The sequence below is a fragment of the Parasteatoda tepidariorum genome, chromosome 9 (genome assembly GCF_043381705.1).
Source record: "Parasteatoda tepidariorum isolate YZ-2023 chromosome 9, CAS_Ptep_4.0, whole genome shotgun sequence".
NCBI lineage: Eukaryota > Metazoa > Arthropoda > Arachnida > Araneae > Theridiidae > Parasteatoda > Parasteatoda tepidariorum.
In genome coordinates, this window is record NC_092212.1 from 79,707,944 (window position 1) to 79,732,912 (window position 24,969).

Here is a 24,969-nt window from a genome sequence, read left to right on the forward strand (position 1 = left end):
AATGATGAGTTTGTTTTCTCTTCAATCCAGTCGACTGCAAATTTGCTTGGAAAATTTTAACCTTCGACGCAAAAAGAGACACCAGCGTCCAATTTTACATTTCATAATCAAAAATTAAAAAATGCTTAATATTTCTCACTTTACCTAAATCAATACAAATTCATGAAAATTATGTTTAATTAGAATTCTGCGTCAAAGGGTTAAAAATGCTAAATTAAAATTTTTAAGAATTAAAAATTCGAGTTTACTTTTTAAAAAATATTTTACCACATTTTTAAGCTTCCTTTGTGCTAAGTTATACAGTCCCTGACTAAATTATTAGACGCGCTATGAGATTCTATGTAAAATCTTAAAACCTATTACATGTTTAAATACGAAAGTATTGCATATAAAGTAGTGCAAAACATGTATTTATTAAAACACCATCACAGTGTGTCTAATATAATACCAGATATAATAAATATTCTAATTTATCCAATCTTCTAATTTAAGAAATTAATACACGAACGTAAACAAGTACAAACCGGTTTCGGTAGAGTAAGAATAATGCTGTACAGTATCCCCCGATAATCAAGATTTTACTTAGAATCTTATAATCAGTCTAATAATTTGGTCAGGGACTGTATATTTAAGTAAAAAATCACTTTTCCTGCCCCTATTTAAGGCTCTGGTCTCAAGAGATTAAGGCAATATATGATTTTAACTGCAATCTTAATGTAATTTTAAGATCAGAAAAATATTTCAAGTACTTTTAGATATTTTAATACAGCGATAACATTTTTTTACAAGGACAATATTTACAAACCAAAAACTTAACGATACAAATTAAACAGCTAAACTGTTTCCTCACAGTCTATATCCATGTACCAGTATACAACGTGATCTTTTTCCTTTGGAAGCAGGTGGATTGGCGCTAAAATAAACAGAAATTTCAGCATTAGAGTATGTTTAATTTTAAAGACAATTACTTCAACTTCTACTTAAGCATTTAGTAAGATGTCTGTTCCAATGCGTATAGCAATGGCTGACTTCATGAACCAGGAATTTTCTGAAGTGCAATTTATGTACAGTCGAGGAAATGGCAATGGAAGCTTAGTACAGCGAACGTATTAACCCTTTCTCTCCTGACCGAACTGAACTGTTGAAAAACTGGAGGCGGGGAGAAAATTTTTTTTTTTTAGGCCTAGATAGCCTGGTTGGTAGGGCACTGGGCCTATATCCAAGAGGTTGTGGGTTCGATCCCCGCCAGAAGACTCTCCGTGTAAGCAATGGTGAGTGATACACGTTAAATCTATCGAGTCAAAGCCCTCCATGTTCACATACCAAATATTTCTTCGGATACTGATACAGGAGTTTCCTAGTATTCCGGATTGGTCCAAAATTACAAGGCTACGGAGTTTAACATTAGTTGAAAACCCAAAATTGGGTCGGCTATTGAACAACGGTTATAAAATCTTTTTCATTTAATTTTCACAAATAAACTTACGAGCAGCGACAGCTCAGGGGATAGAGCGTTCGCCGTCCAATGTGATGAACAAAGTTCGAATGTCAGCGACGCCTGGTCTATACAACCTCCGCATCCGGTTTGCACAGACCACAGTACTAATATAAACACATACTCAGTAGTACACGGATTATGAGTTATCACACTTGCAGTCAGGCTAACCCTGGGATGGTTTCTTCTCCATGTAAAGCAAATGCTGGTTAGTTCCATCAAAGTATCCTCCACGAAGGCAAATTTCTCCCAACATTCCATTTAAGAGTGCCCTTGTCTTCTGGATTGGGTTCAGAAATCGGGTCGGCTGTTCAACTGGTATAAATTAAACTGATGGTCGTTTACACTATTTGACACTATCTCCCGATGCATGTAAAATAAGAAGTCTTCAACCAATTAAAATTTGAGATAAAGCGTGAGGTATTTAGATTTTATTTTTTTCTGACAAAATATGATACAATTGTGCAATTAACAATTCTTGAAAGATAATTAAATAGCAAATAGTTATTAGTTTAGATTTCTGATAAATATCTTATTTTATGAAATTAGCGTTGAAGGAAATTTGTTCTTCAATTTTAACTGTAATAAAATTAGATTTTTTAAAAAAATCGGAAAAACTGAGAAACTTTTAGTTTCAAATTACAGGGATGAGAGTAGTCAGAAAGTAAAAAAGAGGAAATCCAAAAAACAAAAACAAAAGAAGGGAAAAAAATATATATATTTATATAAACAAAAATTTGACAAAAAAGTGCGATTTTTAAACTTGTAAACCATGTGAATATAAATCCCGATATGAGACTTTTAAATCACGTAAATATGAAACTCTACATCGAATTTAAAAAATGCGAAAATACAAATCATGATTTTTTAATTTTTTGATCACGATGCATAATTTTTAAATCGCGCGATATTACAACCACAAAAACGAATCACGATATTGGATTTTAAGCTCACGTGAATACGAATTGCTACATAGGGCTTTAAAAGCTCGTAAATACAAATCGCGATATTGATTTTTTAAATCTCGTAAGTAAGAATCGCACTGTACAATATTTAAATCGCCTGAATAAGAATCGCAACGTTCAACTTTTAAATCAGGTAAATACGAAAATCGAGATTTGATAATAAAATCGAGATTTTAAAAATGCATAAATACAAAACACGATATTGGATTTTTAAATGTCGTAAATAAGAATCATAATATACGATATTTAAATAGCGTAAATAAGAATCGCAATGTGCAACTTTTAAATCAGGTAAATACGAAAATCGATGATTGATATTAAAATCGCGTGAATAAAAATCGAGATCTGAATTACGAAAATACGAGCTATCCAGCCGACGGATAAAAAATACGGAAAATCTTATTTTCTGTGCGTGAAATCGGAGAAAATAGCTAAAATAAGTAAAAATGCGGAAGGGTTAGCAGCTAGGGCGTAGATTGAATTTTCTGTTTATCTTTGAAAATCGTAAATAAATATAATTATTTTACTTCAATGACTGAATTTAAAAAAAACGGGATATTTATTTAAAAAAACGAAACTTTTAGAGAATCGGAGTTTTTGATAAAAAGGCTGAAATTCGAGAGACAAAAAAAATCTCATCCCTGTATAAAGGTCAACCAGTTTTATCCCAAGGAAATGATTTTTAGAGAAACTTCAGAGGGAGGAAAAGGGACTTCAACAATTTCCCTCCGCGGAAAATTAAATTCCTCATAAAACATTTTAACTTGGGCAAAAAAAATTTCAGCGGAAATTAGCGGGAAAAATGGAAAAATCTGAAAAAAAGCGGAAATCCGCGAATCCGCGGAAGAATCTCATCCCTGAAATTACTTACTCAAACCCACAAAATCTCATCATTTTATTGCTTTAAAGTTTTGATCAAAAACTAATAGAAATTTTAAAAATTATCAAGTGCCTAATTAATTAAAACCGACTTATCTTTTTTGAAACGTATTACACTGCCTAATTATACTATATCATAAGTTAATAGAAAAATATCAAGAAAACAAGTAAAAAATTTAATCTAAAATCTAAGATTGCGTGGATGGAGGCCACTTAACAGTTACTTCTCCACCATAACAAAGGAGAAAAAGTATGGAAAACTTTGGATGATGTGAACAGACTTTATATTCTAGGAAATTATATTGCGATTTGTAATTGAACCTACGCATAATTTAACAACACATAAGAGTTTTCCGTAACATATAAACTCTAGAAGGTCATGAGCCTTAAATAAGTTTGATAACATAAAGTGTAAGGTTGTTTGTATCCCTTATGTGACCACATTTTCGTAAAATATCACTTATTCTTTGCTTAACATCATAGAATCCTCGTGGAGTATTCCAAATTAATCTTCAGCTGAAATTAAACAGATTTTAAGCTGAAACTAAATTGGTAGAACGAGTTATATTGTAAACATTGCATCGCGTGTTTTTTTATGCTCAGTAGTAAGAATAAATCAGAACTGGTAAGTCGGAAGTCTAATTTTAACCCCACTTGTTCCTAACTTTACCCGGTCAACCATCTATAGCCAGTCATTAAGAGAACGCTATACTGCTGGAGAAACCTTTCACCGCAAATTCAGTCTCCACTATTTGTGCATCAAAATTTAAAGTTTAGAAAAAGTTGAATTCATACATACCTAGTGTATGGAAAGTACTCCCCTCGCCATTCGTCAGATACAGTGGAGGTGACTAAGGTTACGAGGTTTAACTATTTCAAGAAGGGGTATTAGGTCAATATTTAAGACCGGTTTTGGCTCTGGTTAGGGAGAGAAAGAATCAGGGGAAAAAGAAGTTCCTCTCTTTAAAATGTGCTGTTTGTTTCCATAACAGTAGATGGTCTTAGAATTTGAAGGGAGTACTTTCTGTAGAGAAATTATAAGCTATGAAGTTCATGTTCATGCATGATTGTACAGCTGCACATAATGCCCTTCAGGTGTATTGTCACTTCGATATAACATAGCCAAGGAAGTGGATAGGAAGCCACGACACAGGTTGAATGAGCCTCTGCGTTCACCAGATCTCAATCACAGTTACTTCTTTATGTGACCACCTTAAATCTTAGTTTATACGGCACTTCATGGACACTGAATCTCACAGTATGGAATGCCATCGCTTTGCCAGTTACTTTGAGCACGCTCGGGAATAGTCTAGGTCGTAGACGGACACCCCTTCCACGAACTCTAGTGATAATTAATCAAATAAATCTTTTTGTACTTATCAAGTTTGTATTATCTTTTTGTTGATTAGCAGCATGGGGTTTTGTTGATTTTTTACCATTTCATTCCTATGTTCTAAAAAGTAAACTTATCCTCTAGACGCCTTTTACCACTCCTCTTAATTTCTTTAACGAATTCGGGAGCAACCTATGTTTGAAAGCTTTTTACTTAATTACCAAACAAGTATCGATATTTTATCTGTATGATATCTAATACACAATGTCAAGAGTTGGCTGATTTGTATAAAAGAATAAAATCGTGTAGAGAAAACTTACATCTTTGAAATGTTTTCACAGTAGAGGTATGCCTGTCGTGATTGATGTCAGTTTGTACGCATAATCGCCAGTACAAATTTTCCTCGGCATCATTGGGTACGTCTGATATCGCATAGATGCTTGGTTCTTTATTTTTATCCATGTAGTAAGAAAAACTGAAAAGTAAAAATCAAAAAACATAGTGCAAAATTTCTTTTCGCTATTGACGATCAAATACAAAAAATTTTCATTTTTTAAATTGAGTTTCAATTAAATTAGAAAAAATAGCATAGTTGATTAAATTTTATTATAAACTTTTTTTTTTTTTGCATAAATAGGGCAAAATTTAGATTGATATAGCTCTCAATTTCATTTAAAGCATTTATGGTAATGGAAAAAAGAAAACATTAGTTCAGTGGTTCCCAACCAGGAGGCGATTATGTCTCAATGCGGTGAAGAGTATTAAAAAGAATAAATTTAAATAAAAAATAACTGCTTTTAATGACTTGAGATTTTAATCTTGTCTGTAATTGCTCCCAGGTATAATACAAACTTTTATTTCCTTTAAAATTTCTTATCCAAACTAAAACAATAGCAAGATTCAAGTTTTTTTTCTTATTTAAAAAAATGCTAGACAGGGGAGCGAGTCGTTAAACGCCGATGGATTGGAAAATCGCAGCTTATCACCTTCGGATTTAACTACATAGTGCTGTGAGTTGGTCAGTAACAGCAACGGGAACATCTCAAATTCGCGAAACTGGCTGCCTCGTGTCTATTAACACGTTGAATGCCACGCTAATTTTACATGGCTTGCCTGTCTGGCCACAACGGTAAATAATTACAAACTAAATTTGCAAATATTAGACAAATTTTGCTAGTTTTTTTTTTTAAGAAGGTTTAGCATGACACATCTGAAAAAAAGTCGTGAATTATATATGCCTACGAATTGTTTAGAGATAGTGGTGGATAAAAAACTACTAAACTGAATTTATTAAACCAAGAATCACAATTAATAAATTATCACTTGAAAATATTGATTCGCGGAGCAAGTTAATAAAACTATTTTTGTAAGTTCTATATTGCATTAATTTCTTCACACCATTTAAGTAACGATAATATAAAATTAAAAATCTACTCGAATTATGTGTTTCTAATAATCTTTGCTTCGCCGGTCACCGGTGATCCCTGTGGCTCTACGAACAAACTCAGAACCGGTTACCGATGACCCCCATGGCATTCAACGTGCATAGCTGCCAACATAGAGAGAAAAAAATCCAGTAGATTTTACGAAATAATATAAATTTCACGATAATTGTTGCATAATGTACTAAATATTTTAGAAGTAGGAAATTCTAGGGATTTTCTTAGTCATCAAAGTAGAAAAACTGCAATATTCTATAGTTATGATTGGCATTAAACATACTTGAAATGTTATGTATTACGTTTACTCATAATTTTGAACATTAATAGGCATTTAATTCACCAAACATAGTTCAAAGATTTTTTAAAAGTAATTTAAAAAGATTACTGTGAGTAAAAATAAACTGAACATTTTAGAACAAAAAAAGTTTTGGACTGATTTCTATAAATGAAGTTCACTTCATTATGTATTAGTAATACTTTTTAATTATTCAAGCAATAATCTGCACAAAAAATTAATTTCAAAAGGGATTTTTTAAGGAAACTTACTCAATTTTTGGAATTTTCTAAATTGTACAAAAACCAGGAGAGTTTTAAATAAACCAGTAGACCAGGAGAAACTGGCAAAATCCAGTAGTCTACTGGAAAATCCAGTAGAGTTGGCAGCTATGAACGTGTCAAAGACAATTTCGCAGAAATACTATATCATAAGGCATAAATAAAAGTCTATTCTTTTGAGAAATTGAGTCTTTTAATGTTGGCCCAAAATAGTTTAAAATGACACATAAACTGCAAGTATGAACCAAATCAAAGAACTTACTTGTACTTCGGGTCATTTGCAGAGGATAATTTCATGACTTCAAAAAAATTTGAGTTCGGTGGGACATTGATTGTGATTGTATGATGGACATTGGGATAGCGACCCACTCTCAAACTGTACTGTATAAAGAACTTCTCAGCTTTCTTTGTTTCAGCACGTTCTGAAAAAATTAAATGATTTAGTGCCAAGTTAAAGCAAGTATATAGAAAAGTAAACATATTTAGTAATTTTTAAAGTATGAAGTATCTACCACTACAAAAATACAATTCCATATAAGACATGTTAACTCGATTCTATGTTGGGGTACCTTTTCATAGATTAAAGTTGACGTGGTCTATGCGACTCCCCCCCCCATTGGTGACCCGGACGCGATGTGAACACGCCCCCCTTGACGGAAACTCATGTCTCGATGGATGGTTCCCCTTCAACAGTTGACTTCATACTTGTGACTGAGATATTAACCACCTCCTCACACTGTTGCTACTCAGTCTCAATCACACACAACGTCGGCTTGTATATACTTGACTGCTAATGGCAACACAGAAGCGACCACGACCGTGAACTCAATACAGTTCTCACGAGCAGCATTTAAGAGCACGGTGATCTAAATACAGCTCTCCCGGCATCTCATAAAACAGCAATGAATCAACTAGCGGTATCCAAAGTCTATCACAGATATAGTTCTGGTGGGGAAGTTCTGCAGTGTGTCTACCACTGTAAAAATACAATTCCAATTCACTAGTATATAATACATGTTAACTCGATACTTTATGGGTTACCTTTTCATAGATGAAGGTTGACATGGTCGATGTGAATTCCCCCCCCCCCCACATGAAGGTTAGTAAAAAAATAGATTAGTTATGTTTTCATGTATTATTCAAAATGCTTATTTAATAACTAACGCTAGATGTTTTAAGATTGTTAAAACTATCATTTATTACTGAGTAAAGTCGTTATAGTCATTCAAGCTCCATGAATTTGTTAAAAACCAAATTTGTCAATTAGATATCAAATGAAAAGTTTAGATCTAGCTGAAAAAATTATTAAAATTTCACTTCACAGAATAAGCTTTCATTTATATTCATACAAACTATCTATTTAATAGATTTTTAATGTAAATTTATTTTTATAAATATAAAACTAAATATAAGTGAAATATGTTAATAAACAGCAAATTTAACATACGCTTAATAAATTTTAGTTTAAATGTTACTCATCAATTTTAACACTATTTACAGTTTTTTTTTACTTTTAAATTTGCCAAATATTAATTTCCATACATCCCCTTTCTATTTATTTAGACAAAACTAAATATTAATGAAATCCAGATTACAGTGAACCAAAATTCGGATTAAAGTTGAACTATCAAATACGTGAATAGTAGTTTTCAGCTAGTTTTCTCAGAAAGCTCCAGTTTTGTGCAAAATGTATGAAAAACTGCTTGTATAGACTTAGGGAATTAAATACACAAGTGGGCGACCTTTGTGCTAAAATACAAACCAAGGCAAACACCGTTCAAAAGCACAAAAATATTTATAAAATAGAGACCGCTGTTTCGGTTGCTCAAAGGGCAGCCTTCATCAGTGAAACAGGGAATTAGTTTTCCTTTTATATTTCAACCGTTTGAAAAAGCACAATGCAAACTGAGATAACTGATTTTAAGTATACATTTTGTTCATAGATAATTTCAAATAATTGCATGCAGTTTAATTTCTAGAGACATCTATGCGGCTATACTGCGCCAAGGTTAGCGACCGTATTTGATTAACTTAAAATTTAAAAAAATATTACGCGATTGTGTTTGTTTATTAATTAAACTAAGATGAATGTTTTCCACTTTTATTCACTTGTTATACAGGGTGCGTAGCCAAATTTCATAACAAAAATAAGCACCTTTTAAGTACCTTTTACGCACTCATTTAGCATTTTTAAGCACTATGTACATCAACAAAATAATTTTTAAAGACTTTACGTGATCATGATAAAATAACTAGTTTCTGACAAAGAACTCTTTTCTGGATTATATTAGCCAGGTATCTGTCCAGACATTTTGTGAAAGGTCTGTTTTTCATGAAATCGTGAAAAAATTAATCGCATTCTTTCAACCTGGGTCCGCTTTTATGAATTTGTGCGAATAAGGTCCGGTTATTGCATAAAAACTTTTTCAAGGAGTTTTNTTCGATGTAACATAGCCAAGGAAGTGGATAGGAAGCCACGATACAGGTTGAATGAGCCTCTGCGTTCACCAGATCTCAATCACTGTTACTTCTTTATGTGACCACCTTAAATCTTAGTTCATACGACACTTCATGGACACTGAATCTCACAGTATGGAATGCCATCGCTTTGCCAGTTACTTTGAGCACGCTCGGGAATAATCTAGGTCGTAGACTGACTGCAATGGCGTCATCGGACACCACTTCCAAGAACTCTAGTAATAATTAATCAAATAAATCTTTTTGTACTTATCAAGTTTGTATTATCTTTTTGTTGATTAGCAGCATGGGGTTTTGTTGATTTTTTACCATTTCAATCCCATGTTCTAAAAAGTAAACTTATCCTCTAGACGCCTTTTACCATTCCTCTGAATTTCTTTAGCGAATTCGGGAGCAACCTATGTTTGAAAACTATTTACTTAATTACCAAACAAGTATTGACATTTTATCTGTATGCTGTCTAATACACAATGTCAAGAGTTGGCTGATTTGTATAAAAGAATAAATTGTGTGCAGAAAACTTACATCTTGTAAATGTTTTGACAGTTGAGGTATGCCTGTCGTGATTGATGTCAGTTTGTACGCACAATCTCCAGTATAAATTTTCTTCCGCATCGTTGGGTACGTCTGATATCGCATAAATGCTTGGTTCTTTATTTTTATCCATGTAGTAGGAAAAACTGAAAAGTAAAAATCAAAACTTAGAAACATAGCGCAGCAAAATTTCTTTTCGCTATTGACGATCAAATACATAAAAGTTTCATCTTTTAAATTATATAGTTTCAATTAAATTAGAAAAAATACGAGGCGCATTCAGAAAGCAAGTTTCCCTATTTTTTTATTTTTTTTTTTAAAAAAAGAACTCACACATTCAGGAACATATTTATTGGCAACCAGTACAGCAATGTTTCAGCTATTTTTCAACATAGCCATCACCAGAATGGAGGCACTTGTCGTATAGTGGGATCAACTTTTGTATCCCTCTGTCGTAGAACCCTGCCGCCTGTGAGTGAAACCAGCGTGTGCCAGACGTCTTCAGCTTTTCGTCGTTGCCAAAACGCTCACCGGAGGACAGGAATTTCTTGAGTTGCAAGAAAACGTGAAAACCGCTGGGAGCAAGATCAGGGGTGTAGGGTGGATGATCAAACAACTGAGTCAAATTCCGAATAAGCGCTTGCTGTGAGTCGAGCCGTATGTGGGCGAGCATTGCATGGAGGAGCACAATACCAGCCAAGCCTCTTGTTTTGAGTGCAAGCAGTGTTTCACAGTAACGGTCAGCGTTTACTGTTTCACCACGTGGTTCCATTCACAGGAGGCAGAGTTCTACGACAGAGGGATACAAAATTTGATCACATTATACGACAAGTGTCTCAATTCTGGTGGTGGCTATGTTGAAAAATAGCTGAAACATTGCTGTACTGGTTGCCAATAAATATGTTCCTGAATGTGTGAGTTCTTTTTTTAAAAAAAATAAAACACTTCCTTTCTGGATGCGCCTCGTAGCATAGTTGGTGAACGGCCAACGTAGTGTTCCCGGCGCATATGCACGGTGCTGAAATTTTATTATAATATTTTTTGTATAAATGGGACAAAATTTCGCTAATACAGCTTTCAATTTCCTCCAAGGCATTTATGGTTGTGGAAAAAAAACATCAGATCAGTGGCTCTAAACCAGGGGGAGATGGGGTGATCAGGGGGCAAAGAGTATTAAGTAATAAACAATTTAAATATACTGCTTTTAATGACTTCTTAAAGATTTTTTTTATCTTGCCTGTAATTAATTGGTCCCAATTATAATAAAAGCTTCTGAACTAAAACAATGGCAAGATTCAATTTTTTTTTACGTAAAAATGCTAGACAGGGGAGCGAGTCGCTAAATGCAGCTGGATCGGAAAATCGCAGCTCATCACCTCATTTTACTACATAGTGCTGTGAGTTGGTCAGTAAGAGCAGCGGAAACATCTCAAATTCGTGAAAATAGCGGTCAAACGAATATTTCTCGAAACTTGCGAATAAACGAATATTTCCGTTATCTAGGGTTAAAGATAATTTCAGAAACTTGCATTTTTTCCATAAGGCAGAAAAGGAAAAAAAAAAAAATGACTACTCGAGAAGCTGAGTTTTCTCATGTTGGCCAAAATAGTTTAAAATTACACATAAACTGCAAGTATGTACTAAATCAAAGAACTTACTTGTACTTCGGATCATTTACAGAAGATAATTTCATGACTTCAAAAAAATTTGAGTTTGGTGGGACATTGATTGTAATTGTGTGGTGGACATTGGGATAGCGACCCACTCTCAAACTGTACTGTACAAAGAACTTCTCAGCTTTCTTGGTTTCAGCACGTTCTGAAAAAATTAAATGATTTAGTGCCAAGTTAAAGCAAGTATATAGAAAAGTAAACATATTTAGTAATTTTAAAGTATGAAGTGTATCTACCACTACAAAAATACAATTCCAATTCCATATAAGACATGTTAACTCGATTCTATGTTGGGGTACCTTTTCATAGATTAAAGTTGACGTGGTCTATGCGACTCCCCACACATTGGTGACCCGGTCGCGATACGAACACTCCTCCCTTGGCGGAAACTCATGTCTCGATGGATGGTTCCCCTTGAACAGTTGACTTGATACTGAGATATTAACCACCTCCTCACACTGTTGCTACTCAGTCTCAATCACACACAACGTTGGCTTGTATATACCCGACTGCTAATGGCAACACAGAAGCGACCACGACCGTGAACTCAATACAGTTCTCACGAGCAGCATTTAAGAGCACGGTGATCTAAATACAGCCCTACCGGCATCTCACAAAACAGCAATGAATCAACAAGTGGTATCCGTTCATCGAAGTCTATCACAGATATAATTATGGTGGAGAAGTGCTGCAGAGTGTACAGCTACAAAAATACAACCCAATTCACTAATATATAAGACATATTAACTCCATTTAATGTAGGGTTACCTTTTCTTAAATGAAGGTTGACGTGGTCAATGCGACTTTTATTCACTTGTTAGACAGGGTGTGTAGCCAAATTTTATAACAAAAAATAAGCACCTTTTAAGTACTTTTTAAGCACTCATTTAGCAGTTTTAAGCACTATATACATCAACAAAATAATTTTCAAAGACTTTACGTGATCATGATAAAATAAGTAGTTTCTGACAAAGAACTCTTTTTCTTGATTATATTAGCAGGGGTCTGTCCAGACATTTTGTGAAAGGTCCGTTTTTCGTGAAATTGTGAAAAAATTACTCACATTCTTTCAACCAGGGTCCGCTTTTATGAATTTGTTTAAATAGGGTCCGTTATTGCAAAATTGTAATTGTAATTATTGCAAAATTACAATTATTTTAAATTGTAAAGATATACAAGATTATGCTCAACACTGTAAAATTATAATTAAAAAAATTAAATTTTAAAAAATAAACAACAATTGCTGCTTCTAAATTAGAGATGCAACATACAAATATTTGGTATTTAGCTTATACTGCTGAACGCATAATATTAAGTTCGGACGAATAATGGAAGAATCGTCTGCCGAAGACAAAACTTAATTCGTTTACATCCATCTTTCTTGTTTTCTGCCCTGGTAAAGGTTTATTCGATTAATAAAATAATAATGAAGATAAACAAATTTGTGAAGGGTCCGATTAAAAGAAAAATCATTCTGTGTAGGGTCCGTTTTTATGAAAATATATCTTGTGAATATATCTTGTTAACGGACCCAAATTTCTTTTAAACAGACCCCTGCAAAGGTAAAGCCGAAATGCATTGTGGTTGAACGAATTGTGAAAACTTTGAATAGAACGTGAAAACGCTTTTGCATTGTACGTGGCAAAAATCGACATGGTAAAGAAAAAAAAATCTCATTTTTGAAAAGTGAAACTTAAGCACTTTTTAAAAACACCAATGAAAAAAGCACCTTTAAGGGCTTTTAAATTACGAAAGTTGAAAATAAACACCTTTAAGCACTTTTTAAAAACGCTACGCACCCTGTTATATTAATAATAACTCTTACCATAGAGATAAGAGATACAAAAATATTAAAAAGCAATTTTTTTAAAAACTAAAAATAATTTGTCAGTCATGCCATGTACGAAATGATAGACATTATGATTCGCTAGTAAATCATAACAGCGGAAGTGCAACAGAGTTTCATTTTTCCACAAACATAAAATTCACTTAGTATCAAAAATCGGAAGTCCAGTCTGGATAATCGGATGATAAATGACTCTTGCAATTATAATACATCATCTGTTGCATAAGGAAGCTAAAATGCACAGAATTAACACTGGGAAACTGAGTAGCTAGACATATAATTAAACTAAATATGCACCCAAAATTACGAATTATTACTTTAATCTTTGCACTAATTCTTACAGGCTGCGTACCCATATCTTTCAACAAATAAGTACCTTTTAAGTACTTTTTAAGCACTGAAAAAAAATTTAAGCACTAATTATATACATTTACAAAAGCTTAAGATAATGAAAAAAATGAACATTTAGAAATATATAGCAAAGGTGAGTAAATTTATAAATGCAAAAAATGTATATATAAAAAATTTAAGTTTTTTAATTATTACATAAAATAATGATGTTTTAATTTTCATGATCTTTAAATATTTTTAAAGTGCTTTTCTACACATTTTAATCATGAAACAAACAATAAGTGTGTAGGAAAATCTCTCAACAAAAAATAAGCACAAAGTACTTTTTAAGCACTCAAAAAATATTAAGCTCTATGTACATTAACAAAATGAAGAATAATTTTCAAAGACTTCACACGATCATGATAAAATAACTAGTTTCTGGCAAAAAAAACTACCCGATTATATTAACCGTTATAAAAAGGTAAAGAGATTCTTCAGGTTTGATATGAGAGGGTGGAAAATGAAGCCTGGAATTGAGAAGAATATCTTGCAAAATGCAGCAGAGTTGCACATAAGAGTGCAAGAATCTCATCGAACCCAGCTCAGTAGACGCACATGCGGACTCGCAAGTACTTTATCAAACATGTAAAACTATTAGCCCTTTGATAGGTTTTGGACCGACGGGACTTCGAAATAGATTGTGGTTGAATGAATTGTGAAAAGTTGAATAGAACAATGCGAAAAGCGCGCTTTTGCATTGATGTAGAGAAAATGCACATGGTAAAGAAAAAAAAATCTAAGCCCTTTTTAAAAACAATCCATGAGGAAAGCACCTTTATGCACTTTTTAAAAACGCTACGCACCATGTTATACACGTTTCGAACCAGCTTCATAACATAGTCCAAATCCAGTTTTGCTTCAAGAGTAAGACACTTAAACAGAGTTTTTATTTTACTTGGCGACAGAGCTTCGAAAACCATTTAAAATGGAAAACTTACCCATTATCAATTCTGGATGAATATCTTTTATAAATTTTATCCTCTCTGCGTTTAACGCTAGTTGTATGAGATAAGTTGACACCATGTTGACTTCAGTGAGAGATTGTTTTCTTAAATAGTCCAGTGCACCTTTTTTATTCCATGACAAATGAGGAGCAGACGCTAAAGCCTGGAAAGATAATTAATGAAAGTTTTTATGAACACTCATAAATAGGGATTTATAATTAGATAATTATTTAATAATCTGATGTAAAGAATTCATCACGATTCGTACAATTTTCCTAAATGCGAACGCACCAAGTTTTTTTTCTTGTTATAAAAATTTGTTCAAGTGTCTGTCCAGACATTTTGTGAAAGGTCCGTTTTAGTAAAATTGTGAAAAAATTCCTCGTAATTTGTGAATGTAAAACAAACATTAAGTCACATTCTTTCAACCAGGGTCCTGCTTTTGTGACTTTTTCAAGGAGTCCTTAAAAATTTTAAAGAGATACACGATTATGCTCGACACCGTAAAATTATAAAAAAATTTTATTAAAAAAATAAACAGCAACTGCTGCTTCTAAATTAGCGATGCAACAATACAAATATTTGGTATTTAGCGCATACTGCTGAACGCTGAATATTCATTTCGGACGAATAAAGGAAGAAGCGTCTGCTGAAGACAAAACTTACTTAGTTTACATCTGTCCTCCCCCCCACTCCCCTGGGAAGAGTTTATTCGATTAACAAAACGAAAACGAAGATAAAAATTTATGAAGGGTCCGCTTTCATGAAAAGATATTTCGTGAAGGGTTCGTTTTCATGAAAAGACATTTTGTGAAGGGTCGGTTAACGGACCCAAATTTCTTCTAAACAGACCCCTGATAAGGAAGATTTAATTCCAGGGTGAGAAGCCAGATTTTTCAACAAAAAATAAGCACCTTTTAAGTACTATTTATGCATTTTTTAATCACTTTCCAAAAAAAAAGTCATAATTAGGATCTGTGTACTAATAAAAAGTATTCTCTATCGTTTAAATTTCTTAGTTTATAAACATTAAATCAATAAATTTCAAAAACAATTTTAAAAACTTTACATAATCATAAAATAACTAGATTCTGATAAATATTGCAAAGAAAATTGTGAGAATTCTGCATTTTTTTGTAATTAAGAACAATCGGCACGGCAAAGAAAAAAAAATCTCTTTAAAAGACAGAAAATTAAGGACTTTTTACAGACCCCGAATAAAAAAAAGCACCTTTAAGGGCTTTTAAAAACCGTAAGTCAAAAATAAGCACCTTTAAGCACTTTAAAAACGCTATGCACCCTGTCATTCTATTAAATTATGCACTACCTTGCAGAAAAAGAAAAAAACAAGTCAGCGACAAATTTTTGTATGTCACATATTGCAAACAAAATAGTTTTCTTCAAAAATACTCTGTGAAACCATTAATTTTTGGCCATTTCATTAAATTTAAATACAATATAATTTGGCTAACATAACATTGTAGAGCTACTTTGAAATTACATTTGGAAAAAAATAACTTCTAGAATTTTCCTGTATACACAATTATAAATTTTCAGTACTTTGAGTCAATAGCTTTAAGACCTTTACTTTTAACTTACGTAAATAAAAATATATCTCTAAATTATTATGTTACTAGAGCAAGAGCAATTTAAAAAGAGAAAAAAAAGTTTTGTACGACTGTTAGCATTTAAGCTTTTATTTCTGCTCTATTCTGTTTCAACTTCTTGTAGAACATGCGAATTTTTTTAAACCGGTATACAGAAGTTCTTGTCCACTTAATATCTTTTTAAAAATAATTCGTTGCGGATACAGGCAGTACATTAAAAGCAAGCTGTGATAGTCAATGGTATTAAAGCCCCCTTTTGATTTAATGCAAAGTCGAAAAGATTGCAAAGCAGGATAGCTTTTGAATAAAACAGTTTTTCGAAGTCTGATGTTCTTTGGCAGGTAATTTTTAGAAGTGCTGCGAGTTTGTAAGATATTTATGATTGTTAGCCTATCTTAAATTAGCGTTTACTACGCTGATTATTAAGAATGAGACCCTTGGTGGCTCAGGAAATAAAACGCTCGCCACCAAATGAGGTGTCCCAGGTTTGAATCCCATTGGAGGCTGGTCGATTCTAATTCCACTACCGGCTCGCATCGACCAGTGCAGGCGTAAAATATCCTCTGTGAATCATGGGATAGAGTCCCCTTGCAAACAGGCTAACCGTGTGAGTTTTTCGTGGTTACCCTCTCCATATAACTCAAATACGGGTCAGTTCCAACAAGAAATTCACGAGGGGAAAATTTCTTCCGATACTTGATCCAGGAGTTCCCTCGTCTTCTGGATTTGGTTTAAAACAAGGCTACGGAGTTTAACATTTGTAAACTCAGAACTTGAATAGAGTGGACAACGCCAGGTTGATATTTTGTGCCATTTTTCATAAATGAAAAATAACACAAAATGTTAATATGAAAACCCTTTGTAATCGAAAATATTTGAACGGTTATTCCAATGCAGCATGATCGTGAAGATAATGCTAAAATTTAAGATTATTTATTTTAAAATTTTTCATTAAGTTGGAAAAATTCGCTAACTTGCAGGTTCCTTTATAAATAAAGGTTCTGTGATTGGTCCGTTCTAAAGACCAAATACAGCGAGATTGTATAGTTTAAACTATAGTTATGCTTCAAGTTTAAGACACTAGAACCTTCCAAGCTGGGTAAGGAAACTAGTTAAGGACAATTACTTTATGTACCTACCTGGACAATAAGAGCTGTAGTATATACATTTCCAAAGCTACCATCGGGATATTGCTGACTGATTAAAAATCTTCGATTTTCAAACACAACACTGTCGTTGATTTTTATATTTTGAGATCCAGCACATTCATAAGCTTGGAGAGCCAATGCCTTGTACTCTAAAAAGGAGACATTTAAAAAGGAAATATATTACTAAGTACTAATTATCACAAAACAATTTCATATCTATTGTTTCTCCGATTAACTTTTACTCTATAAAGACTATTACATGATTATCCTTTTATAAATAACAAATCGAACACTATTAACACAATTACAAGCTATAAAAAAATTAAAAATTCGATATTTGTTATATAACAGGGGTTTCCAACTGGCGGCCCGGGGGCCGCATCCCTTTGTGGCCCTTGAACTAAAATATATTAGTAGTCATTTTTTTGCGGACAATTTTCGTAAAAAGTATATATGGGTTTTTAAATACTTTTCTCGTTAATAAAAACCCAATTTCTTCGTTTCTGTGAAGTTTAACATACCAAAGGTGCAAAGAAATTTATTTCTCGGGTTTTGCGTCCAACAATATTCAGATACAAAAATAATCGTGTATGTTGCTCTTTTATATTTCAGTTTCTTGTATTTTGTGAATATAATTTAGCATGTGAGTATCAAAAATTTTCTCAAAGAAATTCTCCGATTTAACTTTCTGAAACCACTTATTTTGGACGAAAATTTTTACACACACATTTGTAAATTTTATATTTAAAATGCAAATATCTACAGGGGTCTGTTTAGAAGAAATTTGGGTCCGTCAACGGACCCTTCACAAAATAAATTTTCTTTTAATCGGACCCTTCAAATTTTTTTTTATCTTCATTATTTTGTAAGTCGAATAAACCCTTTACGTCCTTCTTTCCTGTTTTCTGCCCTGGAAACGAATTAAGTTTTGTCTTCGGCAGACGATTCTTCCATTATTCGTCCGAAATTAATATTCTGCGTTCAGCAGTATAGGCTAAATACTAAATATTTGTATGTTGCATCTCTAATTTAGAAGCAGCAATTGTTTAATTTTTAAAATTTAATTTTTGTTAATTATAATTTTACAGTGTTGAGCATAATCTTGTATGTCTTTACAATTTAAAAACTCCTTGAAAAAGTTTCTTTTTGCAATAACGGACCCTATTTGCACAAATTCATGAAAGCGGACCCTGGTTGAAAGAATGTCGAGTAATTTTTTCACAATTTCACCAAAAACGGACCTTTCACAAAATGTCTGGACAGACCCCTGCTAAGTATCACAAAACCATTTTTATATTTATCGCTTCTCCGATCATTAATCTTTATAGACTATTACATGATTATCCTTTTATGGATAACAAATCGAACACAAATTATTTAGCAATTTCAAACTATAAAAAAAAAAAAAATTACAAATTGGATACTTAAGATAAACTGCTTAGTTAAAAAAAAAAGTATCAAACATTAAAAATTAATGCACATTATTTTTTAACAGTTAATTAGTAGCACTTAGAGGAAAGAAGTGCTGTCTTGCCAAAACACATCTTCTTTTATTGCTTTTTATGACTTTTTCCTGCTTTGTTTGAATATCTATATTAAAATAAAGCAAATTTGGTTTTAACTGCTTTAGACGCTTTTCCATTTTGATTTTAATGCTTTAATTATTAATTTACCTTTGTCTTTTTCTGTATTTGTACATTAGATTCATTTTCTGTTTAGATAACACTTAAGGAAAGTCATCCCATTTGAGACTTCCAACTTTTTAAATTTCAAGACAACTCATGGAGCATGTTATGTTTCAAGGGAAAAATTTTTCAAAAAGATCAAATTTTAAATATAAATTCAGAATGCGCAGGTTTTCAGAATTGGAATAACAGACAATTTTAAATTTATCTAGACACTTCTCGTGATAGCTCAGTGATTAATGGCACTGAGATGTCATTTTATTTTATTTTATAACCGTCGTTGAACAGCCGACCCAATTTTTGGGTTTACAACTACTAATGTTCAACTCCGCAGCTTTGTAATTTTGAACCCAATCCAGAAGGCAAGAAAATTCCTGGATCAAGTATTGGTAGAAATTTTCCCTTCTTGGAAGACTTTTTTCCGATGGAACTAACCAGCATTTGCGTTACATGAAGAGGAAGACCACGAGAACCTCCCACGGTTAGCCTGACGGCAACGGGACTCGAACCCATAATCCGTCTACCACTGAAGATATTTCAGTCAGCACTGTGGTCGGTGCAAGTCGGATGCGGAATTCTTATTGATCAGATTTTGCTGGAATTTGATCCAGATTCACCTCATTAGAAAGCAAACACTATGCCCTGAGCCATCCCGCCTCACTGAGATGTCACTTTATATTTTATTTCATTTTACATCTGTCGCTGAACAGCCGACCCAATTTTGGGTTTACGACTACTAATGTACAATCCCGTAGCCTTGTAATTTTGAACCCAATCCAGAAGACAAGGGAGCTCCTGGATCAAGTATTTGGAAAAATTTGCCTTCGTGGAGGACTTTTTGATGGAACTAACCGCATTTGCGGCCACGAGAACCTCCCAATGTTAGCCTGACGGCAAGGGAACTCTAACCCATGATCCGTCTACCACTGAGGATATTTTACGTCAGCACTGTGGTCAGTGTAAGGCAGATGCAGAATTCGTACCGACTGGGATTCGAACCCGGTTCGCCTCATTGGAATGCGAGCGCTCAATCCCCGTGGAAAATTTGTGCACGATCCTCAAATGCGGATTAAGCTCACGAAGCTACCAGTTTGTCTGGAAAGTAAAGGCGGAATGTGCGCAATGCTAACCACATTGCCACCATTATACCGTTGTTCACGAAATTTTAGAGCTTTAACACCTGGCTCACAACTGGTTGTTGCGGGAATCTTAATTTTGTTACGAATCTGTAAATATCTGTACCATTGTGAATAATTTATCAAGAGACTAAATATCGGACCCTTAGATAATTTAATTAGAAATTTTGTGAGAAAGTCTCGTAATTCTGACGTAATTTAAAGAGAAAATAACGTTTATTGTATTTCTTATGGAGGACTCGGTTTGGCAACATTTTTGCTGAATTGGCGACAAAACGATGGTTTTTGAAATTTTCAAGGCGATAGGACCAATATTCATGGAGTTCTGCGATAATTTTCTATATAAATAAGAGTGTGCCTGGCATTCTTATGATTGCAATAGTGTTCTGATTTAAGAGTCTAGTAAGTTCATTGAACCATTTGAGATTTCAAAGCCTATGAACTACTCTCGATTTGAGCTGTAATTGAGTGAATGAAATAGCTGTATTTTCTAGAAGATTCTGTTAATAAATTTTTGGAGTCTTTAGGAAAGTTTTATTCATCTATAGAAACGAACCGCTGTGCCCGGTACACTTTTATAGTATTATTTTCAGAATAAAATTAAGATTTGTTGACAGATCACTTTTTTTAAAAAAGATAACTTCGAAAATTCTGCGTAAGCATTACTTACCCATACTTTTCCGAGAGTTTTGGTTATGTCTCAAGTAATACTCCAAAACATGAGTGTTGCGTGGTTCGAAGGACTTTGCATTGCATAATGCCAATAATATGAATGGATGCGTAGTTTGTTCATATCCTCTTACCAGGTCAATTAGGCGAGCTACTAAGTCTATGTTATGAAAGTTTCTTGGATTGCGGTTTGTTGCAATTAATGCGTGGATGAAAAGTGCCAGGTTGTTCGGATAAACAGGGAACGAGCTATTCCTAAAATAAATAAAAAAATATTTTAGAATATACAGGATAACCATAGTTTAAATCATGATTGAAATAGTGATAAATCACTAGATATTTGTAAGAGCCGCAATGGCTCAGGGGATAGAGCTTTCGCCTTCCAATGAGGTGAACCGGGTTCAAATCCCAGGTCGATACGAATCCGGCTTTCACCTACCACAGTGCTAACAGGAAATATCCTCAGCGGTAGACGAATCTGGGCTAAAGTCCCTTTGCCGTTAGGCTAACCGCGGGAGGTTCTCGTGGTTTTCCTCTCCATGTAACGCAAATGAGATTTAGTTCCATCAAAAAGTCCTCCACGATGGCAAATTTCTCCAAATACTTGATCCAGGAGTTCCCTTGTCTTTTGGATTGGGTTCAAAATGGCAAGGCTACGGAGTTGAACATTAGTAGTCGCTGTGCAGTACCTGTCAGCTTGTTGAGGATTGGGAACATATTTTAATCCAGTGTACAAATTTTAAGCACATTAGAGAGAAATTTTTTCATTCAAAAACCACCTACGAGTTTATAAAGCAGCATTGGTCAAACCCTAAAATAAAAAAGGGAATTGAGGAAATAAGAAAATTGTTTAGTAACAAGGCACCTCCCTGAATCCTGATGTCCTTTTGCTGCCTCTTGTTAAGAAAAATACACCTAAATCACGGCTTATTAATTTAAATGTTATGGTTTGATTATTACTTGAATTTTCTCTTAAAATGTTTTTTTTTGGAGCTTAATCTCTGCCCCTATGTGATTCCTCATTTTGAAAATTTTAATCACTTGTGCTCCTAAAGTTTTTATATATGGTATATATATGTCCTTTCTGTTTAAAAATAATAATAATAATAATAATTACTGGAATTTGATAACTTTAGTACTGTTGTGCCAGGCATAATTATATTCTGAGTTACAAACATCCTATATTTTCCATGTGAAATTGTTTCCTTTTATTAACTTTGCACCCCTACTGAAGATGCGACATCAATATCTCTTCTGATTGTTACTGTTTATTTTCTTTGTAATGTTTGTTTCCTTAGTTTATTTCTAAGTAGCACCGCTTTCTGGATTTCATATTTAATATTCCACCTATTTGTTAAAACTCTAATTTGAAAATTTTGAATATGTTTGCTCATGTAATTGAACTGTTACGCTCACTTCGAACTTTTGGAGTGCCCCCGGATGCCCCCTTACGGGGCGGGACGGGCTTAAGCTTGTTATTAGTAGTCGTAAACCCAAAAATTGGGTCGGCTGTTCAACGACGGTTATAAGACATTTTTAAAAAAATTTAAATCAGTTTCTAAATAAATCATTAAGTCGAAAAGATATCAATAATGAAAAAAGTCTTATTCCACCCAGAGAAATTCAGAATATTTTTTTTTTTTAAATTAATGTATTCTGATCTAAATTCACTCTAATATATCTATTTGATAAATTGCCTCCCTGTCTAAAATTGCACAAAATTAATTAAGATTTTATTTAAAGATTAGTTTGTAATAATTAAAAATATAAACATCTTAAATAGAAAAATTAGCTATTTCAGTTACTTTATAATTTTTAAATATTAAGTAGTAATACATTTCATCAGATAATTTGGCTGGTAAATGTAAGAAAAAGAAAATTCATTACAAAAATAATCCCATATAAAAAGGCATTGGAACCAAATTATCTGCGCATAAATATATTAAAACCATGTAAATTATGGCATATTAAATGTATTCAAAATTATAGATATATTAAAAATCATGATTTATGACAATGCTATTTTAATTGGTCAGGAAAACTTTCTGGAAACAATACTAAAAAACTTAAATTTGATGTAAAAAAATTGTTGAGAAAATACGGTTTCTTAACCAAGCTCATCAAATGCAGGGTATTCAGCAATGACCACTCTTAACATACATTTAAAATATTTCTGTAATGAAGTCAAAACGATACACACTAAGGGGTCTAAGATTTAAGAGGTAAAAACAAACTAGTTTGGAATTTTAACATTCACTAATCAGGAATGCGGGACTGAAAACATCAAAACTAGTTAGATTGCCTGATGAAACTCTTATTTCAACCGATGCTTTCAGCCCCGCTTTCTTCAATAGAGATTCGCGAGATTTCAATAGCGCATGTTTCATCACTTCAGTATTGATTCGAGTCCCCTAGAGAGTTGACTCTCTTTACTTGATTCTTCACACATAGTCTAAATATTGAAAAGGTGCATAAGGAACAATATGTATACTTTGAATAATCACTAATTTTTTCCCCTTAAACCTAGTTTATTATCAATTACACGCAATGTATTAAGTACTCTAAGTAAATTATAATACATCAGTAATCTAAATATTTTTCACAATGCAAGTTTAAAATTTTTTAATACTTGGAAAATTGTATTTCAAAGCTTGCATTGTAAAACTAATACTTTCATGTACAACAGATTGCCATTTTTGTAATTGGCATAAATTTTGCTATCTAAATCGCTTCAGTTACTTCAGATGTTCGCTAACATTTTGATACCGGAACGAAATTAAATTTGACAATTTTTTAATTATTGCATAAAGAAATGTTCAAGGTTTGCGATTTTTTCTTCAAATCGAAAAGTCCTATTTTATATAAGTCTGCCTTTGATTTGAAAATACTACTTGGAGAAGTTCAGTTCATAATTAGCTTTAGCTTATAAGCATAAATGTAAATAAATTATAAAAAATGTATTTCAAATTACATTAAATATTGTTATTAGTATACAGATAAATGCAAGATTCAAATGTATTGAAAATTAGAAAGATTTATCATTAACTACTGAAAACTGAGAAAAAAAGCAGAACCTTTTTTTCAGATATATAAATATTAAAAAAATTACATTAAACTCTTTATAATGTATTTCTGCGCATTTTGGTAATGCAACAAAAGCAAATAAACTCAATAAGATATTTGGAATAAAACAGTCCAAAAAGTTACTTTAATCAAACTTCCAGCAATTCCTTTAGTTTCACTGTAAGTAAAAAAAAAAACCGACCAGAAAGTGAAACCACTTACGTTTTCAGATAAACAATCATTTTATAATTAACTTTTTCCTCAAAGTCTAGTACTTTTACTTCATTACATTTTGTTAACGAATCGTTCTATTTTTGCTGCTCTTTACTTTATTAATATAATTTGCATTTGCGATATTAATGCAGTATCAAAAATCCTTAATTTCGTCAATGGATTCGTGTGGCTTGAAAAAAAATTTTTCATTGATAATTTTTCACCTTTTTAAAATATTTTATAAAATAAAAATAAAATAATGTTACATGTATATATATATTTTTTTGCTACCCGCTTTTCCTTGTTTTCTGTGCGTAAATTATCTTATATTTTGGGTTCAATTTACTTGCAGCTCTTATCCGCAGTTAAAAAAGTAAATTCCTTTATATAGGTAGGTTGTAAAAATATTTAGAGACAAGAATCTTGAAAAACGTCCAGTGCGTAAAAAAAATAAATAAATAAATAAAAAAACGGACTACCCTGAATAAAGTTTGATCTAATGATCGGATCTTCACGTTTTAGGTTGTTAATTTACGTCGCACTAGAGCTGCACAATGCGCTATTGGCGACGGTCTGGGAAACATCCCGGAGGATGATCCGAAGACATGCCATCACAATTTTGATCCTCTGCGGAGGGGATGGCACCCCCGCTTCGGTAGCCCGACGACCTGCACGCGAAGTCGAGCGCTTTACGGTAGCACAGTTTAACGAGGACCAATACCGCACACCCTCGGCCCCTACGCAGACTGATCCAAGTGGTCACCCACCCGCACACTTACCGTAGCCAGTGACACTTGACTTCGGTGATCTGCTGGGAACCGTGTCTTAACGATCAGTCCACTGCGGGACTTCACGTTTTAGTACTCAGTCTTAACGGTTCAAGGGGGTGACCTCGAATATGCTAATTAGTG

At 33.1% G+C, this 24,969-nt stretch overlaps 1 protein-coding gene across 3 annotated transcripts in view; it reads right to left on the reverse strand.

Annotated features, from left to right (window-relative positions):
* Positions 1–746: 746 nt before the first annotated feature.
* Positions 747–24,969, reverse strand: part of LOC107444569 (uncharacterized protein CG3556) — a 38,423-nt gene continuing 14,200 nt past the window's right edge. The window contains exons 3-8 of one of the 3 annotated variants that reach the window (XM_043047120.2): positions 20,784–21,037; positions 17,284–17,441; positions 14,532–14,700; positions 6,932–7,091; positions 4,993–5,147; positions 747–913 (exon numbers count right to left, since the gene is read on the reverse strand). In XM_043047120.2, the coding sequence (XP_042903054.1) occupies positions 834–913; positions 4,993–5,147; positions 6,932–7,091; positions 14,532–14,700; positions 17,284–17,441; positions 20,784–21,037 (976 nt within the window). In that variant the 3' untranslated portion in view covers positions 747–833. Of the gene's footprint in view, positions 914–4,992; positions 5,148–6,931; positions 7,092–9,672; positions 9,828–11,339; positions 11,500–14,531; positions 14,701–17,283; positions 17,442–20,783; positions 21,038–24,969 lie in introns of all 3 variants that reach the window. The other 2 variants (XM_043047121.2, XM_043047122.2) reach the window with 2 other exon arrangements.